This window comes from Gopherus evgoodei, chromosome 1 (genome assembly GCF_007399415.2).
Source record: "Gopherus evgoodei ecotype Sinaloan lineage chromosome 1, rGopEvg1_v1.p, whole genome shotgun sequence".
NCBI lineage: Eukaryota > Metazoa > Chordata > Testudines > Testudinidae > Gopherus > Gopherus evgoodei.
The window spans coordinates 226,718,810-226,741,860 of NC_044322.1; the positions used below are offsets into that span (position 1 = coordinate 226,718,810).

Sequence of the window (23,051 nt, forward strand, 5' to 3'; positions counted from 1 at the left end):
GGGTGGGCCCAAGGAACAAAGTGGGATTTTCAGTATGGATGGGTGGGAGAGAGCAGCACTTGGCTAGACCTGGACACCCTGGATTTTGGCATGATCAGGAGATGCCTAATGCATAAAGCACAATTGGAGGTGAACCCAGCATGCAGCACAGGAACAAAAGAGGCAGCACCTGGGACAGGAAGACCTCCAGTCACCCTGAGAGAAAGAGGACAGGGTGGAAGGGGAAGCTTAATGACAGGAAATGTGTCAGGCTCCCAGTGGGTTGGGGAGATAGAGAAGGGACACAGGCAGGGTTTGGATGGAGGAAGGAAGCAGGAGACTAGCTGGCCATAGGAAGGCGGGTTGGGTTAGGGACGAAGGGAGATTGGGGAGTTCTACATCCCTGAGGCAGCCGTGAGAGAGGCGAATGCTCTTCACCTTCTATAAGTGCACAGCGGTTATGGTTGTGTTTCCTGGGGCTCACCAAGCTGGAGGACAAACATAGAAACACAGGCTCCACTAGGATGGCATCCGAACCCTCTGTGGTGAGCTCAAAGACAACCTGGAGAACAGGAGCCAGCAGAAACCATAAATTATCCATGGCTGAGAATGTCACCATGGTCCTGGGCATCATGGCAACTGGTTCTTTGCAGTGAACAACTGGCCAGACTATGGCCATCAGCTAGTCTATGGTCTCTAAGGGTAACAAGCTGCTTCAGTCATAAGCTGATGCTCACTTTCCTGTCTTGCATGAATTTTTTTGTTTCACTTCACAGCTAAACCCCATTTATCTCCTTTATTCTTTTATTGTTGCAGGAGGCAGTTTCCACTCCTGATAACACACTGAGCTGCCAGTCACCATGCAGTCACTAATATTTCCTTATCAGAAAGCCATCACCGCTGTCTTGACAAATTACACAGTGTATTTTGGATAAGCCTTGTTTTTTAAATAGATACTGCTTGTAAAAAATACTATGGGCAGAAAATTGGGATGTTGAGAGAAATGATTTGCAGCAGTAGCATCCAAAAAAATGAAACCACAAAAGTTTTGGTGGTAAGGCTCTTAAGCTGCAGTCCGTTAGGATTGGAACTCTCTTGAAAAAAAATCACTATGAAACACAATGTAGGCCACTTTGATAAGACACAGATTGTCTGGGGAAAATCTGGTCACTGAACCCAATGAGGGAGAGCTTAAATTCTGGCTGATGGGCAGCTCTGCCTTCTGCACACTGGGAGGCTATCCCTGCCTTAAACTCAAAGTCAGTGCAAAGGGCCCCTGGCTGATTCTATTCTACTAGGTCTCAGCATTGCTAGTGTCTCACACTGAAGCGCTGTGCATCCCAGCTGAATAAATGAAAGGTGTAGCACTAAAGAAAAGGGGACTTGAAGGATGTCCCTCAGGGAAGGGAACAGGCAGGACTAGAATTGGTTAGTTAAGCCCAACCAATTGTCCCCATGTACCATGACCAACATTTTTCAAATTGAGGTGTCCCAAATCACAGACCTAAATTCCATATACAGTGTCACCTAAATAAGCCTTTTTTTTAAAAAAAAAATGGTTTTTGGCACAGCTGGAAATCAAGTCACTTTTAATAGATAGCTAAAAATATATTTACGAGCCTAACTTTAGGAACCTACACTTGAATATTTTGACCTATATGTTTTGAATGAAAGAATGGAAATGCAAATATATATATTAAAAACACAAACTAACTAAGAAGCAATAGCAGCACCATAAAAATCAAAGTGTGTAGTGATTTCTTTTGCCCACACATCTGTCAAAGTGATGTGTCTCCATGGACCTGCCTTAGCATCTCCATCACCATGTCAAATAGCAGATTGTTTCTAGTCAAGGAAACAAAATGAGACTGCACTGGAACAGATGTGCCATAAATCTACTTAGGGCTGGTAGTGTCCCCACAAAATGAGAAAGTGCTTAGGCAGAGAAATGAGGAATAGCACATGTTACAACATCAGACACCCTGCCTGCAACTAGTATAGGTGCATACTCTTGCTTTACTTACAGTACAGCAAAGAAAAAAAAATCTATTTGTTAATAATAGTTAGCTGCTTTTTAACTGACAGTTTTTAGTACTGTACTCTGGTGACTAATTAGCATTATCCCCATTTCCCAGAGAGGGGAAACTGAGGCACAGAGTCGTAACATGCTCAACACTGCATAGTGAATTGGTGGCAAACCTGAGATTTTTCCATTTGCCAATCCAATGCCCAATCCACCAGACCATGCTCTTAACCCTTAAAGTCCTTTAGCATTTAACAGAGATGAAATCATTAGAATTCTTTAGAAATTGCTGTACTAACCTACTGATTTTAAAAGAGTGAAGAGCCATACTATAGCAGGGATATAATTTCTATTAGATAAAATTCCATAGGATTTTTGATAAAGGAAATTTTTACCATCCAGGGACTAAAAAAAACAATTTGTTTAACTGAAATGAAATAAAATGTGCTTATGGGACTTAGTTCTGATTTACATTCTATGCCTTTATTCACTGAAAGATTATAGTACCACACAGAACAGCATAACAATCAAATATGGCAAGAAATAGGCACCATGAGATACATGGGGGTTTGTTTGACAAGGCAAAAGTTGGTGTAACAGCTGTTATACTGGAGTTCTGGACTCAGCTATTAACTTAATGCAGCATTTTTACGTTACTCTAACTCAGGGGTCGGCAACCTCTGGCACACGGCTCGCCAGGGTAAGCACCCTGGCGGGTCGCGCCTGTTTGTTTATTTGCTGCGTCAGCAGGTTCAGCTGATTGTGGCTTCCACTGGCCAATGGGGGTATCAGGAAACCGCGGCCAGCACATCCCTTGGCTCGCGGCGCTTCCCACCACCCCCATTGGCCTGAGACAGTGAACCGTGGCCAGTGGAAGCAGCGATCGGCCGAACCTGCCGACGCAGCAGATAAACAAACTGGCATGGCTCGCCAGGGTGCTTACCCTGGCGAGCCGTGTGCCAGGGGTTGCCGACCCCTGCTCTAACTGATAGACTGTTTACATTACAATTCCAAACAAGCTGATAATGTGTATATTATAAAAGTACAATAGAGCAAAAGTGCTTTTCCTCCATTACATTTTAAGTCTGACTGGAGGGTATATTTGTGTCCACTGTTCTAGACTGTATACAAGTTCGAGGCTTAGTTCTTTATGTTGTTTAATATCCTCTCCAGCTGTACGTTCGATTGTGCAGTACCTTTTTGAGAGCTAGCGAGACTTTCTCTAACACAAAATGAAAGCCACTGTGCAAAGTTACATTTTTCACTTTGAATTTTTTTTTAAAGCAGTCAGTTAATATCCTGATGAATTCTAAAACACCTTTACACAAGAAGTTACTTTATCAACAGAAAAGCTAGTTCCTGTCTGTAAGCAGGTGATGTTCACAATTTGGCCTGGACAGAGCATAGTAACATTTTATAAAGTTCAAATTTAGGCCTCAATCCTACAATTGACAGTCTGCCCACATGATGTCAGTTCCCAGATCAGAGTCTTCAGTCTTTCCTGGAATGTAACTTTATGGGTAACAAATATCAGTGAAAAAAACACACTTCAAATCTATACTGCTTTCATCCCCAAACTGCCTGTTCTTGGGGTTTGCCCTGCAGATCTCCTCTGTCCTATCCACTCATTTCTTCTATCTCAGAGAGAGGATCCAACTCATCTTATATTTCTTGAATGGAGAGAGTGACTCAGTAGAAACACCTTGACAGATATATATAGGGTCCAAGCATCTGAATCAAGATAATGCATCAGAAAAGCCCTGGAATCTGTCACCCTATTATGTCTCCTTTTGTTAGCCCTTCCTTTGCAGCTGTCACATTATTTAGAATGGATAACATGGACAGTAGCCTAAGACATAGAGGAAAGCTGCTTGAGTATCCGTTTGCACTGCTGTAAAAGAAAACTAACAGGTTCTACTTACCATAGCAACAAACATATGCCTTCTCAGCCTAGCCCTTCCTATCATTTCTCAGTCAGCATTGAGATGTTGACTCCCACCGGCACTCAGCCCAGGATACCAGCCTCAATCGCCCACTTGTTAAATTTTTGAACAAGCACCTTTGTGCTTTCTCACATGCTGCCTCTCATGCTTTGGAGGCGCTCCCCATAAACATCCACCGAGCCAACTCCTTCTCCTTCTTCAAAACTCTCCTTAAATCCCTCCTTTGCTGAGATGACTATAAGAAACTTCACAACAGTTTAGGCTGCAGGTGTGCTGAGATCACTTCCTATCATGCTGACCAGCATTGTCTCCTTGCACTCCCCCATTGGTCTGTCTCTACCTGTTATCTCTTGTCTAATACTTACATTATAAGCTCTTTTTTTGTTTTGTTTTGTTTTGTTTGTTCTGCATTTATATTGTGCCTAGCACAATGGGGTTCTGGTCCATGACTAGAGTGCTTAGGCCCTATGGTAATACAAATAATACAAAAATAGTAAGTTCAGGTCAAGTAATGGGTTGTATCAATAGAGTTTTATCTCAAGCAGGTTAAAAATAAAAGTCACGGGGACTCTTCAGCTAGTTGTGGATGGAGGTGCACACACAGGATCACCAAGTCATAAATGATCCTTTACCTCAAATGCATGCATTGCCTCCTGCCTTTCCCTCCCTGGTGCTGTTTGACAGTCCTAGCCTCAACCAGAAACTTACTGGTGTTAAACTGTAAAACAAGGAAGTGGTAACTAGCAAACAACTGCTGGTAAAAACCTGACAAGCTGAGTTAAAGAGACAGCCTGTGATTTAAAAGACCCCAAATGTAACTTGGGCTATCCCTACACTACATCATTTATAGGGGCACAGCTGTATTGATGCAGCTGTGCTGCTGTAGTGCTTCTGGTAAAGATGCTCTAAGCCGACGGGAGAGAGCTCTCCCCTCAGCGTAATAACTCCTGCTTCCTTGAGAGGTGGTAGCTATGTCGGCAGGAGAAGTTCTCCTGTTGCCATAGTGCTGTCTACACTAGCACTTAGGTCGGTGTAAATTATGTCGCTCGGGGTTGTGGCTTATTTGCACCCCTGAGCGATGTAAGCTATATTGAACTAATTTGAGGTGTAGACGTAGCCTCAGTGAAGTAGCGGGTCCCTAGAACATAGCTAGCCAGAATGACTGTGTTACAGAGGCATACAAGGCTATGAGAATCTGAAAATCATTAATATTACACACAAAACAACACCGAGAGAGTTGTTCTTAAATAAAGTATCTTTTCTTATACTTTCTCTTAGAAGACGTCTCAGAGGTATCACTGGCAATAGAAAAATGACTGTTCTTATACGTATTTAAGTAATAGTAATCAAGGGTTGAGTAATGCACCCAAGTGTAACTTGTGAAACTATCTACTTTGGGTTCACTTGTATTTTGCAAAACTGCTGAATCTCTCATAAAATTACAGGTGGTTTTTTTTTTTAAATTATATATAAAGTGGAGGTTTCCTTCTATTTTGCAACTATGTAATCAAGAACTAACTATGTGGCAGCAGAATCATTTGTTACTGAAAGAATTTCACTGTCCTGAAAGAGAGGATTGGAAAGAAAACTGATTGCACGTCTAGCCATCCTGTTCCATTCTGCCCAGCCATCTGTTCCATCTAGGCCCCCATTCTACCTATCTAATCATTTATCCATCCTGTGCTCGTCAAAGTGGTTTCTGAGCAATTTGGCAGTCACAGCAAAGTGACAGCAATTCAGATTTCTTTTTAATGCTATTTCTTTTTATTTGTTCTTAGTAACTGTAGGGCCCATTAGCAAAATAACCCTTATACCTAAGTGGAGTTAATATAATGCATCTTATTCTGATGACAGAAAACAGATGAATGATGTAGTGTAGCATTTCAAAACCTTTTTAAAAAGAGGTTTTTCTCCTCTGAATCAGGATCCCGAAGCTGGGCACAAAATCTCCTCTTTGATCAGTTAGGTTTGTGCTGGTAGTTGGCAGTAAGGCTAAAAGTCCTAATGGAGGCACTTCAGATAAATGTGGAACAGCACCAAGAGCAATGCAAAAGCAGATACTCTCCCTCTCTTGTCCCCTACTCACAATCTTCCCAGAGGCCCTAAATTATAATTGAACATACTTCTAAAGCAGGGATTTTCACACTTCATTGTACCATGACCCCAATCTGATAACAAAAACTACTACGTGACCCCAGGTGGTGGGGCCGAAGCCCAAGCCCAAGCCCCACCACCCGAGGCGGGAGGGCCAAAGCCAAATCCCAAGGGCTTCAGCCCCAGGCAGGGGGTCTGTAACCTGAGCCTGTCATAAACAGATAGCTAAGGGTTAATGTCTCTTTCACCTATAAAGGGTTAACAAACAGTGACCTGCAAACACCTGACCAGAGGACCAATCAGGACACAAGATACTTTCAAATCTCGTGGAGGGAAGCCTTTGTTTGTGGGTTTGGGTTTGGCTTTGTTCTCTCTGGATCCTGGGACTAGAGGTGCAACCAGGTTTCTGCCAATCTCCCTGCTACAATCTCTTATCTATTCAAAATTGTAAGTAAGCAAGGGCGGTCATAGTCCTTTAATTTGTTTTTGTTTTTTCATTTATATATGTGTACTTGCTGGAAGTAGCTTAAATTGTGTTTCTGCTGGAGAAAGTTTCTTTCTATTGTTTATAAGTTGAAAGACCCTGCAACTTTTTACCATCTAAAGTGCAGAGATAAACCTTTTACTTCTTTTCTTTCTTTTTTATGAAAAGCTTTGCTTTAAGACCTGTTTGAGTTTTCTCCTAGTTAAGGCTCAAAGGACTTGAGTCTGTGTACTCACCAGGGAATTGGTGGGAGAAAGGAAAGGAAGGAGGGAAAGGTAAGCTTATATTGCCTCTGGGTGAGGGGGAGAGAGAAACTTGATCTCTCTGTGTTGTGTTTCAAGGAATTGATATCAGGCGATCTCCTAGTGTTCCCAGGCCGGGAAGGACCTGGGAGGAAGAAAGGAGGGGGAAGGGAAATGGTTTATTCCCCTTTGTTGTGAGACTCAGGGAATCTGGGACTTGGGGTCCCCAGGGAAGGTTTTGGGGGGACCAGAGGATATCAGGCCCTAAAAATTCCTGATTGGTGGCAGCCTATCAGATCTAAGCTGGTAATTAAGCTTAGGGGAATTCATGCTAGTACCCATATTTTGGACGCTAAGGTCCAGAATTGGGAATTATACTTGACAGAGCCCTACCACCCAGACTTCGGCCCCACCTCAGGCTTCAGCCCCAAGCCCCAGAAAGTCCAAGCCAGCCCTGGCAACCCCATAAAAATGAGGTCATGGCCTACTCTGGGGTCCCAACCTCCAGTCTGAGAACCACTGTTCTAAATCAAATCTAGCTGAAATGCACCCAGGCTACTCATCTAGTACCCTCTGCTGGGCTGTTCCTGGTGCAGCTCTGGCAGCAGGGCCAGTCTGTTACCCTCTATCTGAAACAAAAGGTGCTGGGACTGAAATGCAGCTTCAATTGGACCTGAGGGAGGGGGAGACAGACACAGATCGAAAAAAAATACTAAACAGCAAAACATTGACAGTTATGAAATCTAAAAAATCCCTTCATTTAAAAAAATACAGCTAGTTGCTTGAGTTAAAATATCCTATAGTCATGAAGATATTTCTGTTAAACTAAGAAAATCTGGGATGAATATGCAGAGGATGCCCTGTTACCACACAATACTGATTGTGGAGCTACAAAAGAAAGTCTTTACAAATCATACTGCATAAGAGTAGTAACGCTTTTACCAAAAAAAACTTGTACCAAAAAACAATAAAAATATTTTTCTCTTCTCAGTTAAGAATTATTTCAAGGTGGATTGGAAAGTGTTCCAGGCAGTGACCTTGCTAAAATTTATCTCAATTTAAGGCATATCAACATGAACAGAGAAGGAGGCTATAAATATGGCCCATTAAGCATGCACAGGTAATACTGATACACGTTGAAATATTGCTTCTCTAGATTGTGCATTAAGGCAAAGAGAGCGGAGACTTTTAGTCTTCAGTAAGAGTCCATTTTAATTCTTCTGTGTAGACAGCACGTAAAAATCATCCCACAGCTCTGTGTTTAAAACAAAACAAAAATAAATTATTGTACCACGTCAGTAGTGGATGGAAAACAGTAATGCATAGTAGCAGAGCTTATCCAATTTCATTGAACCAAAAGAAAATGTTTTAAAAGGGCTTTTTATTTGCATAATAATCAAATTTCCATTCAGTCAGATATGGATTGTGTTTTTCCATTAATACTGTATTGACAAACAGAACTCTAAAAGGTCAACAACAAAGATTTCTTATACAGAACAACACAAGCTCTTATGATGCCTGATTTCTGTGCCCACCACAAGGGTGGACTTTAGGCCCAAGCTCACTGCACATCCAGGGGCCCTTCTTCCTGCTGCCAGACAATTGATGGCTCTGGTAAAGGTACGGCTTGTTGAGATGCACCTCTGCGAGGTGCCAAGCACATTCTGGGAGGCTCTGAACGCTACCACTCCCACTGAAGTCAATAAGTCTGATCCTGCTGCCACTGTGAGTTTGACCATCTGCTCTCCCAGCACTCTTAGGGCCATGTTCCCTTCTCAGCTTCTTCCTGTCCATCTGCAGTTGGGCCTGACACACTGTGCTGGAGACCAGCTCTTCCCCCTACACTTTGCTCACTGCACTCTGCATCGGATCAGCCTTTGCCATTGCTTGGCAACTTGGGGAATATTGTTGGTGTACAGAGATTAGGCGTCCAGTCACAGGTAGGATGAGGCTGGATGGTGTCCTGCCTGTCCTACTTTGCACAAAACATAGGTGCTGTCCTGCCCCCAACACATCATCATGTCAGCTATTTCCTTTCGAAGTGGGACAAGAGAAGCACCAACCACCTAATCCTTGTCCCTCAACATTAGATTTCCATTGGTGCTGGGGGAGCAGGGGGAGGCTTGCAGGATCAGGCCCTGTCAAGGAGAGCCATGTCGACAGATCTCTCAAAGACAGCATCTGTGTCCTGACTGGAGTCCTTTGCATCCATCTCCTCAGCAGTTTTTTTCTCACCTTTGTCTTGTTTGTTACAGTAGGTTAATTTCTGGCAGATTTTTCCATGCTCCAGAATGTTAACATCACCATTCTATTTATAGTTCCCGTGCTGACAGTTGGTAATGAAAATATATTTTCAGGTGTTGTATGCGCTCCTCTGGCTTTCTCCTTTTCACCCCCCTGACCCTACTGCTTTCTTCTTGGATGACTGAGACATTTCATGCTGCCGGCCAAAATTAGTTGAAAAGAGGAGTATTTCCAAAGTTGAAAATGATTTAACCACCCCCACAATCAGTCTCATTTAATTTATGAGAACAATCTGATTGTTCCTTAAGCACTGACTATATTGTCAGAACTCTGGATATCTCCAGAGATGTAGATTAATGAAGAACTGCAGAGATTAGGCAAAAAAATCCCAACTGGTTCAAATCAAGTCTTGCCTGTGTTTAGGCAGAACATATACAGAAGCCTAACCAGAGCTAGGTTAGGTAGTTGGAAGGTCATTAAGAGGAAAGTAGAGGCAGAATTTTGGTCTTGGAGCTTGGCAAACAAGCAAAGGTGCAAATGATATTTTGAGCTTTACTGCATTTCTGAGCTGTAAATCAGCCAAATGCAGAGGACCCAGGCCAGGCCACACACACCACTTAAACCCATGGGGCCAAATCCTGATCCTGCAGACATCGATGACAAATTTTCATTGACTTCGAGGAGGAGATTTGGTGCAAATGCACAAATCCAGGTCCCAGCACCTGTTCTCTGCAGCTAGCCGAGGCATAGGGCAGATTTGGGGTGGGGAGGAATATTCTTCCCCAAACTATGGGGCAGCTGAGGAGATGCTCCACAAAAGTTGCCTCAGTCCTGGTAGCCACCACTGGGCCTTATGCAGTCCTCTGTGGGGCAAAGGACCAGAGGACCTGACCTGAATGGGACTTTCTGGCCAGCCCGCTGCAGGTGGACCCTGCAGCGATGAGCACTGTGCTGAGCACGAAGTCTGCTCCTCTGGCATGGCTCACCCTCCCAGTCTGCCCCTTCCCAGCAGGACTCCATTAGTCCCACTGCATGTGGCCCAGATCTCTACTCCATTATGCATCACTTCAGTAATGTGGGGGCCCTGAAGTGGCTGCCTCTGCTCTGGGGCAAATTTCATCTTGAATGCAAGAGAATCTCATCGAGTTTGCTCATTTGCTAAAGCAGGGCATTCGCCTCTGAATGTGCGTGCAGTGCATGTGGATCTGCTGTCACGTCCATTTTCTGCCTCAGCTGCTTCTACTAATAAGGCTTTGGGTCATATCTTGACTTAATTGCAGTCAGACTCTCTTGGCAGGTCATTTAAACAGAACATCTCCATGAAGCTGAAGCAGGTGCTTGTTTTCCAGTTCTATGACAAGGGGGGGTCTGTCAACAGAGCAAGGGAGGGAGCTGCAAAACCTCTACCACCAACTCACAGACAAGACAGCTTATTACTAGTCTGACAGTGCACAGTAAACACATTGGGTCTCATTCTCATTTACACCAAAGCCACTTTATACAGCTCTAGGAGTGGAAACTGGCCTTAGAGTCAGGGGCAGCTCCAGGCCCCAGCACACCAAGCGCGTGCTTGGGGCAGCATGCCACGGGGGGCACTCTGCCAGTTGCTGGGAGGGCAGCAGGCGGCTCCGCTGGACCTCCCGTAGTTGTGCCTGCGGAGGGTCCGCTGGTCCTGCGGCTTCGATGGAGCATCTGCAGGCACAACTGTGGGAGGTCCACCGGAGCCACGGGACCAACGGACCCTCCGCAGGCACATCTGCGGGAGGTCCACTGGAGCTGCGGGACCAGCGACCAGCAGAGCGCCCCCCATGGCGTGCCGCCGTGCTTGGGGTGGCAAAATGGCTAGAGCCGCCCCTGCTTAGAGTGAGAGTAAATGTCATTTATTCACCCTTTAAGGTCTCTCTCTGCTGCAGAGCAGCCTTCGTGTATATGAAAATCAGGCCCACAAACCCGAAAGTGCTGCTAGACTCAACACAGAGGCTTGGCTCTAAACAGAAATAACAAAAAGATCTGTTTGTTGCAGGAGAGATTTCAGACTGAGGTCTAGTCCTGGCGATCAGAGATGGCTCCACTCACCACTGGGTTGAAAAATGGCACACAACTGATTACTGCTGGTGCCATGACTTTGTTGTTATTTGTATTACTGAAACTCGTGTTGGGATGGAGTCTACTGAATTGGGTGGGTCTCATCCCAACACAAGAGTTTCAGTACAAATTCTTCTTTAAATACCTCACTTTTTTCCTTTCCTCCTCTGAGTTTTATGTATGATTCCTACCCATATTTCTAGAATCCCTGCACAACTGATCAAGATCAATCAGTGGGATACAACACTTAGAATTATCTGAAAAATATCAAGACATTATATTTATATTACTACTGACATTTCCAACTGGACTATGTCACTAAGGATGATTACAGGCCCTATTATTATTATTTACTCCCACTTTAAGGCCCTTTTACCCAGCCAGAGGGGTGTGAAGGGGCCTTAGTGTTAATAAAAATCAGGCCTTATGGCAATTGAATATAAAACAAAAATTAAACTCATAGTAAAAATTAGACAATTGCAGAAAATCTATTCCAGTTCTACCGACACCAATAACATTGTTTTGATCAAATTAATTTTGCTAGTAATTGAAGAGATTTTGTCTTTGTTTAGGGCCTAATCCTGCAATGAGTAATCCCTACTTAAAAGAGAACAGTGGCCTTAAACATTTGTATGAACATAAGGTTGTATCCAGACCCCACTGAAGTTAATGGGTGCTTTGTCTCTGACTTCAGTGGGATCAGGATTTCTCCCATATGAACTGGGATACAAAATAAGACCAGTGGTATATCTAGCCCAATATTCTGTCACTGACAGTAATTCCAAGGAAGATACGAGAAACTCTGTAAAGGACAATTAAGGAATAATCAGCTCATAGGGAAAATTTCTAAGCATGAAGGTTTATATCCCTTGTAATTTATTTTATCCTCCTATCTAATGTAACTGGTTCTTCTCATTATCTGTATAAACATCCGATCCTTTTTTTGGAATCCTGCTAAGCTCTTGGCCTTTGCAATTAGGTAACTTTACTGCCGTATTCCCTATAGCAAAAGGAATACTTGGAGAATTCTACTAACATTGCTGTACTGTTAGCTAGCTACAAAAGCTAATAAAAAGTAAAAGGGAGCCACTGTAGACCCATTGACTTCAGTGGAACGGCTCATGTAAGGGTTGGTCTTGGAAGGATGGGTTTGCAAGATTAGGCCCTATGTTATGTTCTACAAACATTTAACATCCTTAGTGCTTATTTGCTCTTAAACAACTCCACAAAGGCAGGCAAATCACATGCAAAGCCATTGCAAGCCCGCCTTTCAGTTATAGGTTGTGCTGTGCAGAAAGAGCTGACAGCCTTTTACCAAACACACAAGAAAAACAAAAAGACTCATGCAAGATGGTCACAAGCCACAAGAGCATTCCCAGGCATGCATTTAAAAGAATACCACACACACACCATACCATAGTAGGGGTAAAGGCAGCTAACCAGTCACATTACAGAATACGCATCTTCTTCCTCTTCCTTATAGAGGATATAGTTAAAATAGGCAGTCAGGCCTGCACCAAGCAGCTAGTACACCATAAACAAAAACAATCAGGAAAACAAGTTAGATTGCCTTGAACAGATTAGCTCAGTACAATAATGTCGAAGGATTGAACTAGCTGCCCCCTATTCATTCCAAATTAGCACATGACACAATCTCTAATTTCCTCATGACAAGAATTGGAGCTGACCACAGGAAAGCAGCAATTTGGGCTTTTCCTTCACATATCTGTATATTTGAAAACAGCGGGATTGTCAAACGTTTTCACCCTCTGATGATAAAATAAGGAAATTAAAATAGTGAGCAGCTGTTTCTAGAGTTTAAATCATTCAGTCTTCAAAATCAATACAAATTCATTTGCAGTACAGCAGAACCACACAAAGGTTCCCATCCAACAAAGCACTTGAACACACGCTTAACTTTAAGCATATGAATCACTGAATTGACTTCAATGGGACGGCTTGAGCAGTAAGCTGTTACTCAATGTGAGTAAGGGTATCAGAGAGGCTGGTTTTAATTTGCACAAGTCAGTTATTCTCAACCGTGCAGTCATTAGCACAAATGAGCAAGGCTCTACTGCAGGAGTTCTCAAACCAGGGGTCGGGACCCCTCAGGGGGTAGTGAGGTTTTTACATGGGGGGGGGCGATTGCAAGCTGTCAGCCTCCATCCCAAACCCCGCTTTGCATCCAGTATTTAAATATATTTAATGCCATTATAAAAGTGTTTTTAATTTATAAGGGGTGGGGGTCACACTCAGAGGCTTGCTGTGTGAAAGGGGTCACCATACAAAAGTTTGAATGCCACTGCTCTACTGTAACTAGGTTTTTGAAGCTGTACAATATTATTTTCTTAAATCCTACTGCTTTCTCTGTAGATAAGCTATTCCTTAGAGAGAACAGTGGGAACCTAAACTAATTGCCTGGAAGTTCTCTCTCACTTGACTACCCAAGATACAATCTTTGGCTTCTTTCTGCCACTTGAAAAATAAAAAAAATCAATTAAATTTTATTTAATATGAAGAAAATAATTCCCTACTTGAACAGAAGCCAGACAATGTTGAGATTTATGAAATCAAGTACTGTATTTCTTGCAAGTTGTCTGGATAGAACCCATTTCTCCACTCCTTACTGGGCCTATTTAGTGCCACTTTCATGGCTGCAATGCCTGCTATAGGTTAGGTAGGTATATAGGCCTCATTTGAAGTCCATTTTAGTTGATGGAAGGACTCCTGTTAACATCAGTGGACCATAATGAGGGACCATAGTGCATGCACCATTAAAGCAGCAACTGTCCTTCCTTGGAAAAGAGAGCTATGGTTAATTCATAAAAAATATCACACAAGTGCATTCACGTTCAGCTTTGGCATCAAATGAGCATAGAGCTTGTTTCTTCCACACGAAAGAACTCTTCCAGATTAACAGACTAGCACTGTATTTAGGCAGCTGTAAAAAAGCATGAGAAAACATCATGTGCTGCAAACCAAGTGTTTTGTGGGGACAAAGGGTAACCTTTTAAAATGAATATTAAAACTTCATGAGAATTAAAACAGAATGGAATGCACCATCCTCCTAAACGATTGTTAGGCATGCAGAATAAAAGAAACGTGCATATCAGTGATGTAAGAGGACCTGCCTCCTTCTAATCTACAACCCTGATTTTGGATGTGAGCTTGAACTTGAGAGGTCAACAACAGAAAGGCAGAAGCAGAGTGACGCTGTATTATACAAGGCATTAAGCCTTTATTTAGACTTCAGTGGAGGCAAAAATAAGGGATAAGTAAAGGTCCTACTGAGCTTGATTGTGCTTTGTATGCTTCCTTGTCTGTTGTTCATTCTTATCAGTTTGAACACTCCTTTGTTGATTGGATTAGAAAAGCCATGGGTCTGCAGAGTGCATGGTAGCAGATATCAAGCTGCGAAAGACCTTATCCATGATGCGTGACAAATCAGAAGAGCTCCTGAAAACTCCCTGGGTTATCATCCATTGCCATTTCTGGATGATAAGCCACTGGAGGGCAAGAGTGAGGTGGCTGAACTGAATTAGAATAAGCCCTAGACTATGACTTTCCCATATAACTAGAGTGCTGCAAAATATTTGAAACAAGAAATGAGAAACATTAGCAGTTAACAGGGTTATTTTTCCTTTTTCTTTAAAAAAAAAACTTGCTAGAAGTAGAGTGAGACTTATTTAATGGAGAAAAAGACAGTTTTTGAGGTTCACAACGAAGCAGTGGGAAATGGTGGCCAACATTAACAACCAGTGGGTATACAGAGAACTTAAACTATGCATCTCACCCCAATACGTGAGCAGAGCATATGCTCAGTGCAGCGTATAATTGAGCATAGAGGGCGCATGCAATAATACTTTGCCTGCACATATTCAGCACTGAAAAGTGAGCTTGGTTGCAAATCAGCTCAGAAGGTCTGTAACTTTGCCACTATGTGAATTTATTCTTTTGTTGTAGTCACACCTCTCACTGTGCGTGTGCTGGGCCTAAGGCATGAGGACATTATGGTGTCCTGGTAAGGAAGGGGCCAGATTTGCTGCTGTTGCAGGTGCTTTACAGTAAGTACAATTGTGAATACACTTCCGCATCTGAACACTGACTGCTCTTTTACTTCGCCTGCTCCTGAGGTAAGCTCACCTCTTCTGATCTAGTCCCTGCTTGGCGTAAACACTTCATGGCCTTCTTGTTTAAATGAAAAGTTGGTTACAAACAAACAATGGCACTTGATTTATTGTTGTTCTCAATGGACACAGAACACAACTTGTTAAGGGCTCAACATGGCTATGCAAGCAAGTAAGGGGGAGTGTATTTGTGTGGACTACCCGTAGCACTAATTGAAGCAAGAGAGGGCAATCAAACTTCACAGAATGGCTACCTCTCCCCCTGCACAGGTGGGTAAGAGGGGCTGGGGACTGTACATAACTTTGGCTCTAATGCTAATGTGCTTGCTTGTATAGCTGGCCAGCATGCCAAATATAGGCCTGATGCAATGTCCTTCTTCCTGAAAGCAGAGGAGAGTCTGGGAGACAGATTGTGAGTCTTTGAGTCACACTTTTTCCCAGGTTGCTTGTGGGGCAGCAGAACAACATGCTACAGGTCATGAAGTGACAATCTAGCTCTAAATCTCAACAGGCATGCGGCCCAGGGGTCAAACCACTGGCTATTTATGTATGAGCATTGCTGGGTCAGCTTTGACAGAAAAAAACTTGGAGCAGAAAGAAGGGAGATGGGAGAGTCAGCAGTAGTAGCGCCCTATATTTCACTCTTTCCTGCCCTCTTTCCCCACTTACAATGTGCAAAAGAAGAAAATCAGACAGCTACTATTCCACGACTGCTGAAATTTCTGAGGGTGCAAACCAGACGCGCTCAATATTTTGCAGAGAAATGAATTTTCAGTTACACAAAACTGCCTGTAATGAAAATGGTGAAATTTTTAAACTGAAGCACCCCACCCCCCTCTACTTTTGCATGGCTCTAGTTATCACCAAGGAAAGTAGGAGAAAACGAAGTTTGCATAAGTGTAATGGAGTAAGCAGGTGAATGGCACTGATTTTTATTTTGCCTTCAGTGCATAGCAGGAATGGAAGCACCCTCTAAAGCTGAAAATGAGTGGATGAGTTATATAGTGATAAACAGGAAGAAACGAGCAAACAGATGGTCATACCGGAACAGATCCCAAATGCACTCCTACGTTAACAGGATTGATTCCTAAAAATAAAAGTAAATCCAAAACATAGGAACATTAGCAGAGTGCTGTATTGACAGGAAACAATACACAAAAAGTGCAGCGAACACATGTTCAGTCCAGCTAATACCTGATAAGCCCAAAGAGATCATAAAGAAGGTACATATACAAGGTAAAAGTCTCAAAAGCGCTTAAGTCAAAGTTCTACTTTTAAAAGTGACCTAGGGTATGTCTACATTGCAATTAAAAACCTGTGGCTGGCAAATGCCAGCTGACTTGAGCTCGTGAGGCTCAGGCTAAGGGGCTGTTTAATTGCAGGGTAGACATTTGGGCTTGGGCTGCAGACCAAGCTCTAGGACCCTGCAGGATTAACCAAACCCTTTGCTCAAGCTCTGTGAGCCCAAATCAGTTGGCACAGGCCAGCTGCGGGTTTTTAATTGCAATTATCTCCATTTTACTGAGCAAACGGAGGCACAGATGTTATGTGACTTGCCAAAAGTCACACAAGCACAACCATGGCAGAGGCAGGGATAGAATTCTGGAGTTCCACTTCCTGCTTCTTTGCTCTAGCTGCCTATTAGCATGATGCTGTATGTCGGGCAGGCAAAAAAATACTTGTACAGAATGGACAGGACAGGTAACAGTGGAGAGGCATCAATAAGAAGAGGAAACAAAGGCAGAGTGAAAGAGTTAAGTGGAATGATCAATATTTTAAATTATGGTGATTGGAAAATCCCTCCAAGCTGCACACCCACTAAATTAAAAAGACTGAAGACACTTCCTATGTGCACGGCAGATTGTGATTAGTCTAAGAGTGTGCAGAAGACTCTTCCACCCATATGTTCTAGAGTCTCCTCTCATTTGTCCCAGTGGCCTGTCTACAATCACCAAGAAGACACTAATGAAGCTGTGTGCTGTGACAAGATGGCCAATGCAGTGTGGTGGGTCCTGCACTTTTCTTGGTGGGGGCTAAGAAACCACCCCTTGCCCCTGCTCTTGGTGTGCCAAGGGCCCCACTAGTGGCCCAGGAAGGTGGTAAAGGAGGGAAGAGGTCTGGGTTTGCTCCTTATTCTGAGCCCCAGGCCCTCTCAACCCCTGTAGGTTCTTACCCTCTTCCCCCTTGGGTGGGGTATCTTCAGACCTTAAACACAGGGGGGAGGGGGGGAAAGATCCCTCCCCTGCTTGGGTAGGGTCTCTCTTACTCCAGTTTCCTGATCTTTCAAGTCTCACAACACACCTCCAAACTCTAGTCCTCTTTCCTTCTTCCCTGACTGCCTGAAGCAGGGGGATTTTATTAGGTTGCTAACAGGGCCTTAATTGACTACAGGTGCTCCAATTAACCTGTAGCAACCCTCCCTAGTCTACAGGGAACCACACCTTAATTAGCCTAGGGTTTATATAATTCCCCTCTACCACAGCTCCCTGGCCCTCCTGTATCACACTGCACAGAGCTGAAGTTCAGAGGAAGCTCCTGTGGGAATTGCACTGCCTAATTGTGTCTGAAACCTAACTGTTTCAAAAGAAGAAAAACTAAAATTGGTTAATGGAGAAAGGACAAGATTGAGAATCACAATCTCCATCATGCTGGTCTCTTCCACCTGCATGTGGGAGAAGGATGCCCCAGAACACACATTCAGCTGCTCCAACCAGGTTCAAGCTAGGGAAAGTAAGGAGACTTGTGGGTAAGACCCAGGAATGGGACTCAGTAACAAGGCTGCCTGGAAAATGATTTCTGTTTCAGGGCACTCACTTAGGCTGTAGAGAACTCAGGTTGAAGCCCCTGCTCCAAATCAGGCAGAGTAGGGAATAAAACCTGGGTCTTCCACATCCCAGGTGAGTGCCATGAGTTCAGGTACCTGCTCTGCCTGACTTGAACCTGGGCCCCTACATTGCAAGTGAGTGCCTTACCTATACGTCAGAGATTCCCAATTTTTTTTTATTGTGTATCCTTTTCCAGATCTACAAGCTGCATGCATATCCCTACCCTTCTCCTCATGATACTTTGGGTGTTCTTCTTAACACTACTTGTGTTTAGCCATTTGTCCATATTTCACTGTTACATATAGATATAGTTATAGTGCAATGTATACAACCGATCCCCACCCCTGCTAAGTTCTGAGTTCAGTTAGACTGGACAGTTGCTGGGCAACTGAACCCACTCTGCATGGAGACTGGAGGTGAGGGCTCTCTATGTCAGCATTTCTGTGTATCTGTTCCCACTGGTACATCTTGAAATAAATGAACTACCATGTTTTAAATAACTAATTCCCACAGAGTTTTATAGCTTCATCTGAGTAGCCTATTATGAAAATGCAATAAATAAAATAATAAATAAAATCCACCATTACACAATTTTGCCTGTGTATTCCCTAGAGATGTCTCGTATACTACAGTGTGGGAACCCCTTTTAGGTTCTTTAGGGGTCTGTTTCCATCTCTCTTCTCCTCCATCTTTCTCCTTCCTTCTGCAGTCTGGACTTGAGACACCTTCCCAATGAAGTTTTTATCAAAACTTGTTTTCATGAAATTGGCAGTTTTTGACAGAAAAGTTTTGCTGGACATTTTTCAATCAGCTCTACTCAAAAGAGCAGGACTTTATTTGTGGCTCTAGTCAAACTTCCAGCTGGGTGACCTTGGGCAAGTCATGTAACCTACCCATGCTTCAGTTTCCCATCTGTAAAAGGAGGTGTGTGATGCTTCCCTTTCTCACAGAGGTGCTGTGGGGATAAATCCATTGTCTGTGAAGGGCTCCAAAACTGAACTGATGGGGCCACAGAAGCAGGTACACAGTAAGGAGAACTAGATCAAACATAGAGCCTCGGAGGGGCATAAGCAGCATTTTATTTAATAATGATTGATTCTTATTAGAAGGCCTCTGTAGTTAACACACTGGAGTGTAAGGAGGTGCTGTGAGACGTGTCTCATGGAAATGGAATTGAAATAAGATCACATAATTAACCTTCCTCTTAATCATCACCCCCTAATGGACTACACCTGATAATGCTCTCTTGGCACAATACCACAGGCCCTATCTGACTGAGTTAATGTGTTTGTCAGCTGTAGGACTATGCATAGTGTGTAGCACAGCATATCAAAGGCCTGCAGGCAGAGTCAGGGTTTATGCTATTTTATTTTAATCTGGGGTTAAAAGATACCTGGGGAAATAATAAAGTAGCAATTTCAGCTTAAAGTGTTTATTTTTATTTTAAGATGTAAACCTGGCCGTTAGCTGCCCAAATCCCATTGAAAGTCCTTTAGAAATCCCAAGGGATTTCAGTGGGATTTAGGCACCTCAATCATTTTGGGTCCTTTGAAAATCCCAGCCTCCGTTTTCAGGGGTTTACATGTAAACTGCTCAATACAAAGAATCCAGTAAATTCCTAGCTCCAAGGCCCATTACATCATCAAAGCATGTTTCTTCATGCAGGGCCACTACTGTCAATGAAAACATTTATGTTCCAGCCAGGGATGAGAGTGCTCCAACTGCCCCTCCCTGTGAGGTGGCAGGAGCTCACATAGCTCCAATGGCTGTTTATTGCAAGTTAGCTGAGGGCCAGCCTTGAAATTTAAGCATCTAGCCTCCTGGTTGGTCAGTGATGCACCATCACTTTCCAAAATGACAATATGGCACGTGTGTCATGGTGAGCACGTGGAAAGTATCAGTGAGGTCGTGGCATTAGGCAGAAGAAGGGCTTGGCAGCCAGGGAGTAAGGGAAAGGGAAAAGGATGCGCCCATTCGTCCTTCATCTTACCCTGTGTATTTGACTCTGGGGTGGGATTTTAAAAAGTGCTCAGCCTTGGCGTAACTCTTGCTCAATGGTAATCAATGACTTCAATGGGAGCAGAGTTAGGCCAACACTGAGTACTTTTAGAAAATCCCATACTACGTGGATCGGGAGTACTGACTTGAGAACTTGTGCAGAGTAGCTGACTGGGAGGCATCATGGCAGGTGGGAATGGGAAGACACCAACATGTGACAGAGTTGGGGTGGAGGCTTCAAGCCACCTATGTGCAGAAGCCACGCTATTATCACTTTCACCAGCTCCCCTGGTTGGAGAGAGGGTGGCGGAATTGGGCTCATAGTGTAGTATAAACATGCTGGCACTTTCTGAACATTAATAATGAATCCTCTCCATCATGTGTTAAGCACTGATGATGATCTCAGTGCTCTACAAGACACACAAAGACAGTCCTGGACCTACAGAGCTTAGCGTCTAAGTGACCTGTTACAAAGAGGGTGAGTGTTAGGGCCAGGTTAGGGCTCCTGACGCACAGTTCTTTAATCAGTCCACCAGGCAATGCTTATCATATAGATTGCAAAACTCAGGAGCAGAACAGCTGGCATTTCTTCTTGTCTCTTGTGGCAAACAGGCTGGCTGTTGGGATGCTCCACACTGTAAAACTGGACCACAAGATGCTGGGCTTCAAGGACCATTTGTGATTCAGGGAGAAATTTCTGTTGAGGTGATTTGCCAGGTGATTCTGGATCCCAGGTAAGTGATTGGCCACAGGAGCAATGTTTTTGCCAATGCAAATCTGCAGAACTTGATCGCCTCCTGACACAGCATATTGAAATGTGCTCCCCGCATCTGTTCACATAATACATCATAGTGGTATTGTCAGCAAGGATATGCACTGCTGAATCCCTGATGTGATCTCAAAGGGCCTGATGGCACGAAGCTCCAGGACCACTGATATGCAGAGAAGCTTCCTGTTCCAACCACAGGCCTTGAATCTCAGATCCACTCCCCAACCTATTAAGGAGGCACTGGTGACAAAGAGTTCGGGTTGGTAGGGACTGCACAAAGGGAACGTCCTGGCAACCATCCATCTCCATAAAAGAGTCCAGGATCAGCAGAGGAAGTGAGATCACACTGTCCAAGGGATGAAGATGCAGATGATGGATTGACTTCAGCCACATCTGAAGGGGACATGGGTGAAGCCTGGCATATTGGACTGCCTGTATGCATGGAGCCACATGGCCTAGCAACCTCAGGTGCACATGGGTTGTGGCTGAGGGTTGAGACTGCAGCTCCAGACATAGGTGGCAAATCACCCAGTTGGCAGAAATGCTCTTGAACTTGTAGAGTCTATCAGGGATTCACTGAATTTGATTGTTTGAGTTGGAACCGATCTTGAATTCCCACTGTTTAGGATGAGACCTGAACGACTGAGCAGGCATAGTGTGAAGTGGACATTACAGAGGACTTCCCCTCTGGACTGTCCCCTCAGTGACCAAACATCCAGCTAGGGGAAGATAAGAATTCACCTCTTCCTGAGGTATGCTGTTACCACTATCATGCATTTGGTATAAGCCTGGGGAGCAGAAGACAGGCTGAAAGGCATCATGGTGTTCTGCTAGTGCCAGGCAGCCATGACAAACCTGAGGAACTTTCTGTGGCTCAGAAGGATGACTCTGTGGAAATTAGAGTCCTGTAGATCTAGGGCAGCAAACCCAGTTAGTGTGATTCAAGGAAGGAAGGATAGTTGCTAGGTTGACCATACAGAATCTCATGTATCTGACGTATTTGTTCAGATCACAGAGGTTGAGAATAGGTTTCACTGCTCCCTTGGGCTTTGGGGACCAGCAAATATCATGAATAGCCTGTCCCTGATGCTGCTGGGGGACCTCACCTCCAGCCCCCAGAGCCAGTAAAGACTAAACCTGCTCAAGGAGCAGTGTCTCATGAGAGGGGTCCCCGAAGAGGAATGGGGTAAGGGGTGAAGAGAGGGGATGTAGAAGAAATGTATGGCATGACCCCATCTGATGGTGCTTAGGATGCAGTTGTCTATGGTAACTGAGGCCCCAACACTGTAAAAATGAGTCAGCCTGTCCCCAAATACGGGGGACAGAGAAGAGGTTCCCACTGGATTGCTGTCCTGGACACACAGCAGAATGGGCATTTGCTGGATGTTAGGGGGAGAGAGGGGAAGAGCCAGCTGGTTAAACCGAAAACCAGAGGCTCTTCTCTGCGATCCATTGCCCTTCCTGGAGTAGTTCTGCTGCTGTACAATAAGGGAGGGAGGGCTGTCTGACAAACCACTGCAGGCAATACTGCTGCTGCTGATCAGTAGAGTGGCATCTTCTCACAGCTACAGTATATACTCCCAACAGACGCAAAGTAGCTTAGGAGTCTTAAAAGAGTGCAGGGTTTGTCAGTGTTTTCTGAAACTAAAACCTGGCCATCAAATGGTAAGGCCTCAGTGGTCTGCTGCACATTGAGTGCAATGCCCGAACGCTGCAGTCATGAGGTGCTCGTCGTGGTCACAGCTGATGCCATAATTCTGGCTGTGGCATCCACCATGGCCAGAGCTAACTGCCACTGTACAGCCTTCTGCACTAAATGCCGTAAACTCTTCCCCTTCCCTTGAGAGTTCTGGCAACTTGTTCACGAATTTAGACGTGCTGCTCAACTGACAGTCATATTTAGAGAGCAACGCCAGCTGGTTTGCGATGCACATTTGCAGGGAAGAGGAGGTATAAATCTTCCTCTCCATTAAATCCACCCTCTTGGACTCTTTATTCTTAGGGGTGGACTAATACCTTCCCTGTTGTGCCCTGTCATTTGCTGCTGTTACCACCAGAGAGTTAGGGGCTGGGTGGGAGTAGTAACCCTCAAAGCCCCGCATGGGAATGAAGTACCACTTCTCCAAATGTTTCACTGTGGGAGGCAATGCAGCTGGAGTATTCCACAGGGCCTTTGCAAGCTCCAAAAGAGTTTCATTTATTGGGAGGGCTATTCTCCTAGGAGCTCATGATTGGAGA

The 23,051-nt window shown here is 44.1% G+C and overlaps 1 protein-coding gene across 2 annotated transcripts in view; it reads right to left on the bottom strand.

Moving 5' to 3' along the window:
* Window positions 1-7,100: 7,100 nt before the first annotated feature.
* TSPAN11 (tetraspanin 11) overlaps window positions 7,101-23,051 on the bottom strand; it is a 179,301-nt gene continuing 163,350 nt past the window's right edge. The window contains exons 9-10 of one of the 2 annotated variants that reach the window (XM_030538484.1): window positions 12,510-12,618; window positions 7,101-8,020 (exon numbers count right to left, since the gene is read on the bottom strand). In XM_030538484.1, the coding sequence (XP_030394344.1) occupies window positions 12,538-12,618 (81 nt within the window). In that variant the 3' untranslated portion in view covers window positions 7,101-8,020; window positions 12,510-12,537. The remainder of the gene's footprint in view (window positions 8,021-12,509; window positions 12,619-23,051) is intronic. The other variant, XM_030538493.1, reaches the window with a different exon arrangement.